The 10,566-nt window shown below is 58.0% G+C and overlaps 1 protein-coding gene across 1 annotated transcript in view; it reads right to left on the bottom strand.

Moving 5' to 3' along the window:
• The window catches only part of SYNPO2 (synaptopodin 2), a 74,199-nt gene extending 64,002 nt beyond the window's left edge, over positions 1 to 10,197 (bottom strand). The window contains exon 1 of the mRNA XM_045830850.1: positions 9,918 to 10,197. Coding sequence (XP_045686806.1) covers positions 9,918 to 10,022 — 105 coding nt within the window. The 5' untranslated portion in view covers positions 10,023 to 10,197. The remainder of the gene's footprint in view (positions 1 to 9,917) is intronic.
• Positions 10,198 to 10,566: the final 369 nt, after the last annotated feature.

Here is a 10,566-nt window from a genome sequence, read left to right on the forward strand (position 1 = left end):
GCACCTGCGACTGTTGCCCGTGCATGGGCTGCAGCCGGCAAATCCGGGCACCCCGGTGACTCAGCCCCCTGCACAGCCCAGGTTTGGCGCCCTGCACTTCCGGTTCTTCCCAAACTAAAGTCACCTTTGACAGGGAAGAGATTCCAGACCATCGGTGAGATTCAGGAAAATACGACAGGGCAGCTGCTGGCAATTCCGACAAAGGATCGTGCAGAGAGTGTTGAACAGAGGGGGGGATGCTGGGAGAACGGAGTGAGGTCCCGAGGTGCCTGCTTTGAAGGGACTGAGGCATCTTTGTCCCATGCACAGTGTTTCTTGTATCTTCAATAGACGTCTCTCTTTTTCATAGTACATGGCTGGATGCTCTATAGAGAGACTCTGTTGTGTGTGTGCGTGTGTGTGTGTGTGTGTGCGCAAATATTTTGGAAGACGCAAACCAGAAGGAAGCAGGACATGGGGAGCAAGGCGATCAGAACGCACTGGTAGTGCCGGAGGACGTTTTCCGTGAGGTTAGCTAGAAGAACGTGTGTTTCTGGCAGGCCCACCGACGGTGTGTGCTTGTAACAGGGTGCAGCCAAGAGGGGGGCCCCAAATAGGGATTTGGAATGGGGTCCAGAACTCAAGGTGCCCAGGAAATATTAGGATGTCCTCACCCCCTTTCCCCCAACAGGTGTGGGTTGGGGGAAGGGACACATGGAGCAGGGCCATTGAGAGCTGTTTTGCACAGCAACAGCTTTGCAGCTAACCTCTGGTGTGGTCATTTAACATATCTATAACCTTTAACTGGTTGCATAGACATGTTAAATAGCTGTGGCCATGCTCTGAGCCAGGGGGATGGGAGTAACTTCCCCACCAAGACATAACTGGGGGGCAGGTCCCCCTGATTACAGTGCCTGTGTGGGAGCTTGGAGAAGATTGGCTCCACGACATGGGGCCACGCCTGCTCAGACTCACGATGGCAGCCCAGTAAAGCTGGAAGGCTTTGAGAGTGCTGGCAGGTGTAGCCAATTGTGGGAGGAGTCGGAAATGGGGCTGCAGAGGAGGATTGGTGCGGGGATTTAAACCCAGACTCGGCAGCCATTGAGGAGGGAGAACCATGAGGCTGTGGCGGTGTAGAAGAGAACCACTCAGTCTTTAGCAGAGTGGGGACTCCCGCAGCCCTGTGGGAGAGCATCACCATGCGGCTTTAGCAGAGAACCGCCACTTAGCTTTGGCAGAGTGGCGACCCCCCCACCCGCAGCCATTGGAGGAAGAACCATGCGGTTTTGGCTGAGTGGGGACTCCTGAGGCCATTGTGCAGGGAGGACCATGCGGCTGGGGCAGTGGAGAGAGAACCACATGGCTTTGCCAGAGTGGGGACCCCCACAGCTTTAGAAGGGGGAACCACCACCCGGCTTTAGCAGAGATCCCACCAACACAGCTGATGGTGCTGGGAACCGAGGGAGGCCGACCAGCTGAGACGGATTAGTGGGAAGAACCAGGGGCTGCCTGAGCCACGGACTTCTGTTTCTTTTCCTTTTCCTAAGATGTGGTACCCCAGACTGGGCAAAGGGGGAAGGAAGGACTGTGTGTGTTTGTGGGTGTTTTAAGGGACTTTGGGATTTTGATGAAGACATTAGATCACTACTTTAAGTCTGTATAGCATTAAATAGGCATTTCCTTTTCACGAATCTCTGGCATTGAGAGACGTCTTTCCTGTAGGTGGCAGACATAACGACCCTGGGGGTTCCTTTGGGGTCACAGTACATTGCCCTCGGCCCCCTTGGCCCTTTGCTGTTGGGTAACATGCCGGACGCCACTTGGACGCGGAAGCAGACGAAGAGACTGGAGACAGGCGCTCAGAAACAAGCGGGTTCTTTGCCCTGAAAAGAGGCGACGTGTTGTGAGGTGCACAGGAGTGAGGGCACCGTTGAGGCGGCTGCTGTAAGTCGGGGGCGAGGTCACGAAGGGCTCCCGGGAAACTCACCCGGCACCCAGCCCCCGGTAAGGGCGCGCAGCAAAGGGAACTGCGGCTGGGCGGGCCACAGCGCCGCGGGTGCTGCCGACTCGGCGAGTCCCACGGGAACCCGCGTGGAAGACAGGCCGGCGCCTCCCGCGCACGACGCAGCGGCGGCACAGGGAGAGGCCCGGGAAGGTCCCCGGAGCGGGTGCGGCACCGGCAAGGCCACAGAGCCTTGGGGACTCAGCGTGCTCTCGGGTGCAGGTCACCCCACACACGTTCCAGAGTCACCGACACGGTGTGGCCCCCCGCCGCCCCCATTACCTGCTTTGGAAGCAACTTAGAAAAGAAAGACGAATGAAACAAGGTCTGGAAGGACTGCTGAAAATGCTTCTGTTGGGATGTGATTTCTCCACTTGACAATTATCTGTGTGCTAGTCTTTAAAATGTCACGTCTGCGCGTGTAACTGGAAAAGAACTTCCAACCCCTTTCCACACCTTCCGAACAGAAAGTGTCGTTGGGGTCTCAGCACTAAAGCACAGACACACGGCCCACCCAATCCGCTCGTCGGCGGCGAGCTCAGACTGTGGGGTGATGGGACTCGGCCCCTCAAACCCCGAACCCCGGCGCGCGCCGGCCTTCCCGTTCCCCATTTGCATGCATTGGGCTGGTCTGCGGTCAAGGTGCCCCCGGTCCCCGCAGGCCCACCTGCGGGGAGAGGCGGTCTTTTCCCCCTCGACAGCCTTTGGAGTCGAGCACTGAGATGAACTAGAACCTCACCAGACCCCCGAATCGTGGAGCCGCCTGGGGTCACACCTGGATGGTCAGAGTCACAGACTCTGTCAATCACACCGTTGTCACTGAAGTTAAAAAACCGAAAACCAAACACTTCTGGTCCGTGAGAGTAAAAAGACCTTGTGCTGTCCAAGCAAAATAAAAAAAATTTGCCTTAAAAATATGGCCCACCTCATCTTTTTCTTGTTCTTTTGCAGTTTTGTGTGTGGCAGAGGAGACATACACTACCGGCACAGCACGTCACTGATTGACATGTTTTTTTTTTGCAGATTAGTTGTGAAGGATCCGTGTTTCTAATCTGTTAGCTGAGAGTACTAAAACTTGGTTCACCCAGCCGGTACCAGACGGGACGACACGTGTTAACACGCTCGGGCGGCTGAAGGTGCACACACGTGAAGCCTTTTTAGCTAAATATATGCATTTGTTTGCATTCTGGATCACTTATTTTGGAAGCTAATCCTCTTTTATTTTTTTTAAGATTTTTTTATTTATTTATTTTTAGAGAGGGAAGTGGGGGAGAAAGAGAGAGAGAGAGAGAGAAACATCCATGTGCGGTTGCTGGGGTCATGGCCTGCAACCCAAGCATGAGCCCTGACTGGGAACCATCCAATCCGCTTGTCCACGGTGAGCACGGACTGTGGGGCAATGGAACTGGGCCCCTTGAACCCCGACACTTTGTACTGAACAAAGTATCGAACCTGTAACACTTTAGTTCAGAGCCCGCGCTCAATCCACTGAGCTACGCCAGCCAGGGTTAATCCTCCTTTTAAAACTGCCACCACGAAAGCACGCAAATGTTACCCCGTCAGGGACAGTGTGCAGCTCGCAGTGAAGCTGCACACCATCGTTCAGAATCTGCAGCGTGACGTTCTCAGAAGCAACAGTCCCCTCATCGGAGCACCCCTCCTCACGCGAGCGCCCAGCCAGCCGGAAGCAAACACCCTCGCCACGGCTGGTTCGCGTCCGAGGAAGAAAAGGAAGGGCGAGCTTACATTTCCCGGGAAGCCCCAAGCTGGACCGTGGCTCCCCCTAGAACCACGGCCATCGGGGTCGTCGACGGGGGTCACGTGGGCAGGCGGCAGACTTTCAGAGCTGACGCAGAGCGCGTCCAGTCCACGTGGCCGGTCAGGGGAACCTGGCGATGGAGCCGGCTTTCCCGAGAATGAGTGTCAGACTCATTCAACGGTGAACACGAAACCGTTTTATTTCTTCCAGGAACCGCGCCAACCACGATCAAGTCAGCCCCGCCCTAGTCACACCCTGGCCGGGCCCACGGGTTCCTGGCGGCTTTCGGGTATGACAGCAGTCGAGTCCAGTGCCGGCTCCTGCCCTCTGTGGGGCTCCACGCTCTCCCCCCAGCTTGAGGCCAGGCTCCTGGCCCTGGGGGGGGGGCAGGAAGCACAGGGCCAAGGGTGTGGTCTGCTTCCTGCCACCTCCAGTGCCCTGCCCCCAGGTGCAGGCCGGAAGGAAGTGGGGGGGGGGATCTGATGTGTTGATTCACGACCGACTGAGATGGCACTTCTCCATGGCTGACGCTGAGTGGCCATCGCTGTCCTCTCGGTGGCTGGTGTCCAGACATGGGGGGCCCTTGTGGGGTTTCTCCTGGGAGCCCTGGAGGGCAGGCCACCCACAGTTCCCTGCCTCGGGGAACAGGGCTCCCCCCCACGCTGCCCCTCCCCTCCAGGCCCCGGGAGCCCCCAGCAATGCCTGCTTGCTCCTGCCGGCCCCTGGCCGAGAGGGTGGCCCGCGGGGAAAGGCTGGCCACATGGAGGCTTGAGTCCAGCCCCTTCCTGGGACCGCCCGGCATCCGGGGAAAGCAAGGAGCCTCGCCCTGCCTGTGGGTGGGCACGGGGCTGTCCAGTCTCCGGGTCTGCCTCCGCCTCCCTCCTGGCCTCCCCGCGTCCCCCTCCAGCTCACCCTGCCCCTCTCCTTCCCCCTGTTCCAGTGCGCACCGGGCGGGCCGGCAACTGCCCTGACCGAGGGGGCACCCCCTGCAGCACCCCAGGCTTCACGAGGACCACTCCTGAGTGTCCCAGCACCCACCCCCTCTCCCCCCCCCACCCGGCTCAGCTTCAGAAAGGACGAGTCCTCCCGGCACTTGGTACGGCCCGTTCACACAGGAGGACTGGGCCCCTCTCACCCCTCTGGGTCCTCCCCTTGCCTCCCCCGGGAGAGGTGCAGCAGGGACCGGCACCATCGGACGCCCTGGGGGACGTGTCTGACCTCCACTTTCTGCAGCGGGGGCCCCAGCTCTGACCACACACACATCAGCGACCTTTGGAGGCCCAGGTGCCCCCCGGCTGATGAAATCCGGGTTGGGTGGAGGCCGAGGTGCTTTTTGTGAACTCCCTTCCCGGGACCGCCTTCACCTGCCCGGCCCTCTGGGCACCACCTCCCCGTCACAGGGGGGAGGTCAGCTCTGCAGCCAGACCCGCCGCAGGGCGGCCTTCAGCGGGCAGCTGCGCTTCGGTGCCTGGGCTTCCTCACCCCTAACGTGGGGGTGTCTTTCGTCACGCTGCTCGGGTCTGGGGGACCCTGCTCAGGGACCACGCCTGCAGAGAACTGGGCGCACGTGCACGGCCCCGCACAGCGCCCGACAAAGGCGGCTGCACCCGTGCGACTCCGTCCAGGCACCGGCCCAGGGCACGCAGCCGCCGGGTCCCCCCATGGCCTCACGCCAGCAAGCTGTCCGAAATCGCGCTCCCCGAGAGAAAGGCCGTGCCCCCGTCTGCTCGGTGGACTGAGCTACTGTGCGCACTGACCCCGGGCGCACCTGTGCTGGGGGTTTCTAGAAAGTCCGTGCTCGGACAGCGGTGAAAACTCAGTGACCTGTAACATTGTCTAGCGAAGATGCTGCCCCTTTGCGTCTGCAGCGAGGAACGTTTACCCTCCAGTGCACACCGCCAAACACACTGAGAACCTTCCCCCCCCTTGGGAACCGTCGCTGGGGTCACGTTATGTGAAACATTTAGGAACCACACTGATGACACTAAGGGGCCGGAATTATGCTATCTGCATGTGCTTTGCTTAAATAACACATTTTTATTCAATTTTTTAAAGGGAGAACACGCAGCAACGGAGAGGAATCACTAAACCCACCTCTGCCTCGCCCTGTGGGTGACTGCAGTTGGTCGTTTCAATGGTGAGCGACAATGACCCGAAACTCTGGGTGACCGTGCAGTGGAAGAACAAGAACCAGAGGGCGGTGTAACTGTGGCTGACCGCCTGCCTTTCTAAACGGCAAAGCATGTCAAGGATAAACAGTCCCAACGTTTCTTTGTTCATTATTTTCAAAACACAAGTTACTTCTAAATTGCCCAGAAGATTTGTTTGTGAAACAGACATTCTCCCTGCTGCTTTATGTAAAGATTTTTCAGGGAGCCTCGCCAAGAGCACGTCCGGAGACAGAGCCGTGTCAGCACATGTCCCCAAAGAGGGTGTGTGAAGGAGAGATGCTGGCACATGTCTGCGAGGACACACACACACACACACACACACACACGGGGGGGAGGTTGCCAGGCAGCACCGGTGCTGCGGCCCGTCCCCGGGGGGCCACAGTCCGCACGGCGCCGTCCCGGCGCTCCTCCGCGGACACATGTGCCCCCCCCTCGCGTCCATTTAGGGCACAGATTAAACAGCAAATGAACATTTGAAAACCAGGGTAAGATTCCTGATTGGTTGGGCCTTTTTAACATTCGATTTATGCTTGGGGGAAAAAAAAAAACAAACACCAGAATTTTATGGCCTGAAGTCTCAATGTCAATGTCAGGTTGTTGCTACTAAGATTTCTGTCCGTGACCTTTGAAAGCCGGGGTTTGCCTGCGGGCTCGTCAGCCAGCCCAACAGGGAAAACGTCTGAACGCCTCTCCATAGCAGCCAGACATGTCACCAGAAAGATGTTTATTGGACATTTACAGCCATTCAATTTCTAATCATTTCCAATGACATTCGAGTAGTTGTTCTCTGGCTATTTCAGCTTGTCAGAGTCTCATTCTACGCAGAGTCATGGAAATGCAAACGCTAGGTACTTCACAAGCCAAGCTGCTATCCACAGGGCGCGGAGGCATTCGCTGTTGAAGGAGCAGACCCGAGTGCTGTCTGAAACTTGCTTTTCTTGGGAAATACATGTTCTTCCATTCCCATGTTAATTGTGTGCAGGTTCCTCAGAACCACGAGCATTTTGTTTGCCAGTAACCCTCCCCTCCCCAGCCCTCCCATCTCCCTCCCGTCTCCCTCCCTCCCCCCGCGCGGAGGTGGCCTGGCCTGGCCAGTCACCGCCAGTCCCAGGGAGGGCGCAAGCCCGTGCCTGGGCAGCCTTGACCCAGGGAGGCTGCGCCCTGACAACACACAGTGACAGCACTTCACTCCAAGGGCTTCTACCACGAGGTTATGCTGGTATAAAGAATGGAATATTCCAGGTGTGAAATAAGGAAAGACTAGACGAAACAGGCTCATAGCACTGGTTATCATGGGGCTCACGGCACTGGGTGAGGACCTCAGCAGCATGAATGCGGCATACACACACTAACTGGAGTAAACAGCAGTTTGCAGGGAAGCAGCAGGAGCGTGGACGAGGCCGAGAATCAAATCGACGGTCTGGAGAACAAGGAGCCAAAACAAGCACTCAGCACAAGAAGAAGAAGGAAGAATCCAAAAATCCGAGGACGGTGTCAGCAGCCTGTGGGACGACTTCAAGGACTCCGGCAGTCTCACCACAGGGCTGCCAGAAAGAGGAGAGAAGAGCAAGAAATTGGAGATCTAGCTGAAAAAATAGTGAAAGAAAACTTCCCTGGTCTGGTGAAGGGAACGGACATGCAAGTCCGGGAAGCACATACAGTCCCAAACAAGATGGACGCAGAGAGGCCCACTCCAAGACACATCACAATTAAAGTGTCAGAGTTTAAAGATAAAGAGAGAACCTTAAAAGCAGCAAGAGAAAAGAAGTTAGCTACCCTCCAGGGGAGTTCCCATAAGACTGTCAGCTGATTCCTCAAAAGAAACTTTGCAGGCTAGAAGGGATTTACAAGAAACATGCCAAGTCGTGAAAAGCAGGGACCTATAGCCAAGGTTGCTCTACCCAGAAAAGATACCACTTAGAATTGAAGGGCAGATAAAGATCTTCCCAGACAAGAAAAAAACTAAAGGAGTTCATCATCACCAAACCATTATTATATGAAATGTTAAAGGGACTTGTTTAAGAAAAATAAGGAGATTGAAACCATGAACAATAAAATTGCAAAAAATACGTGTCTATCAACAACTGAATCTAAAAAAAAACAAACTAAGCCAACAAGAACAGAGACAGAGTCGTGGATATGGAGAGAGTTTTGGTGGTTGCCAGGCGGGAGGGGTGGGGGGGACGGGTGAAGAGGTGAGGGGACTCGGGCGCACATACAGGCGGTCACGGAGTAGCCCTGGGGACGTGAAGGGCAGCACAGGACACGGAGCAGCCAGACCACCTACACGTGACCCGTGGACGTGACCAGTGGTGGGGCGATTGCTTGAGGGAATGGGGTGCTGGGTGGAGGGGGGAAACTGGGACACCGATCATAGCATGGTCATGAAATATAATTTTAAAAAAGAAGCGGGGTTGCCATGGGACTTCAGAAACTCTATCTTTTTTAGAAGGCTCTCCAGCCATGTTTTATGTCTGCTGAAAATCGGACTACAGTCTCTCTCTCTCTCTCTCTCTCTCTCACACACACACACACACACACACACACGAGTCAGGAAGGGGAGCGATGTGTCCCAGGCCCACGTAAGCTACATCAGAGCTGGGATGAGACCCCAGACCGCAGCCCCTGGAGCCGCCCAACTGCTATTCCAGACCCAGAACACGCCCAGGCCCAGGCCCGCTCGGTCAGCTGGGCAGAGGCCGCCCGCCCCGGCCCCCGGGGGAGGGCGGAGACGACACCGCTTCCACACCCCGGAGGCTCCCTCTGCCAGTGCCGCTGGAGCCCCGCAGCGAGCCGCCCGACCTCTCCGGCTCCTTCCCCACCTAGAACGAGGGTGGACTGGACGTCTCCGAGAAACGTTCAGTCCTAACAGTCCTGCTTTTCATCTCCCGCTGTGTGCCTCCGTCTTGGAGTTTGAGTTTTCGCTAGGTGGCAGGGTTCTGCCGTCCCGGCGAGAGGGGACAGGCTGAGGGAAGCCTGGCGGCAGGACACAGCAAAGACACCCCCCTCCCCGCACAGTGACCAGGCTTGAAAAAGCCCAGGGCGAAGAACAGCCACAAAGCCCGGGGGTCACCTATTTCATGACGACCCAGGTCCAGTTAAGGTCAACAGAAAGCCAGACATGAATCAAACACGTTCCTGCACACAACACCACGATTTCGTGCTGACACCCGACAGAAGTCTGCTCACCCTCGTGCGCTTTAAGATTCATTCCAGCGGGGTCCCCGCTGGGCGGTGAGCAGACCCCCTGGAGCAAGCCGGCCCGTAGGAAGCTAAGAAGCAAGCAACGCAACGGCCGCAGAGACGCCTGAGCGCGGAGAAGCTGGTTAGGTGCATTTCAAAGTCCCCTCCGAGCTACTTCCAGCAGATGTTTCAGGGTCTTCGGGTTTATTCCGAGCACTTACGCAGAGGAGCGTGAATGGAACAGAGCGCTTGGATTTTTGCCTTTATTTGTCAGTCCCTAAACCGACGTTCTTTCCAACAGACTTTACGGCTTCCCCGCACTTTACAAGTCACCGCCCCAAGTCAGCCTTCCCCCCAGCGCCGTGCCGTGTTGTAAACGCCAGTCCCAGCACCTCCCGGGGACTCCTCGGAGCTGCCCGGCCAGTGGGCTCTGCCCCGCGGAGCGCCCTCCTGCGGCAGGGGCGGGCGCGCAACGATCTCCCCGCTGGGATTTCTCCTGTCGCCTGCAAGACGCTCCCAAGGGCTCTGCAGGGCGCCGGGGAAGCTGATGAACGAGGCTTCTCTTCAGCCGATAAGCGCGACACATTTCCCCCTATCAATTGTTAGTTAAATACGGAGACACTCATTTTTTTCTCCAAAGTTTCCTTCAAGCAAACAAACATGCCCAACTCCTTCCTAAGCAAAATTCAACGACAGCACCAAAACCGAGCTAGTCCACAGACTCGGGGATCAACGCCATTGACAGACAAGTTGCCTCAGGCGCACCCCCCACCCCGGCCCACCGCAGCCACAGCGCCGCGGCGGGAGCCTCGGGGGACCCTACCTTGGCCACCCGCAGTGGCTGCTTCTGCTCCCCACCGCCTTGCAGTCTGAAGCCCCAGGGCGCCCCTCCGGTCATGGAAACGCAGATGAACTCCCCGGTGCCCATCCTCTCCGCGCAGCCGGCGGCGCGCAGGGCTGGAAGGGAGCGAAGCCGAAGCCCGCGGCAGGCGGCGGCGGGAGATGCTCGCGCGCTGGCTCCCGGGCTCGGCTCGGAGCGCCCGCAGGTCGGAGGGGACGCGGAGGAGCCTGCGCTGCGCGGCGCCGCTAATGGGCCCCGCCGAGGGCGCGCGGGGACCCAGCCCACTCCTGCGTCACGGGCCCTCGCTCGGCCCCCCTGCGGCGAGGGGCGGGCGGCGGGCTGGCGCTGGAGACGGGCCGTGCGGGGCAAGATCCGGGGGTGAGCCAGCTGTTGTCTCTAACCCCAACGGGAGGAATCCCGGCACTTTGCAGAAACAGCGACTGCAGAACCGGCTCCAGAAGTAGCAGAGGCCACGGGGAGGCGGTAGCCGCCAGGCGGCGAGCGACGTCCTGCCCTGGGAGCTCCGCGCACCCGGCCCCGGAGCCTTAGTTTATCGTCTCTCCGTCCCCGCCGCCGCGAGGGTCACCACACCGAAGCCAGAGACGCGCTAAGGAGGCCGACTGGATTTAAC

This window comes from Phyllostomus hastatus, unplaced genomic scaffold (assembly GCF_019186645.2).
Source record: "Phyllostomus hastatus isolate PE091 unplaced genomic scaffold, TTU_PhHast_1.1 phas_contig_159, whole genome shotgun sequence".
NCBI classification, from domain to species: domain Eukaryota; kingdom Metazoa; phylum Chordata; class Mammalia; order Chiroptera; family Phyllostomidae; genus Phyllostomus; species Phyllostomus hastatus.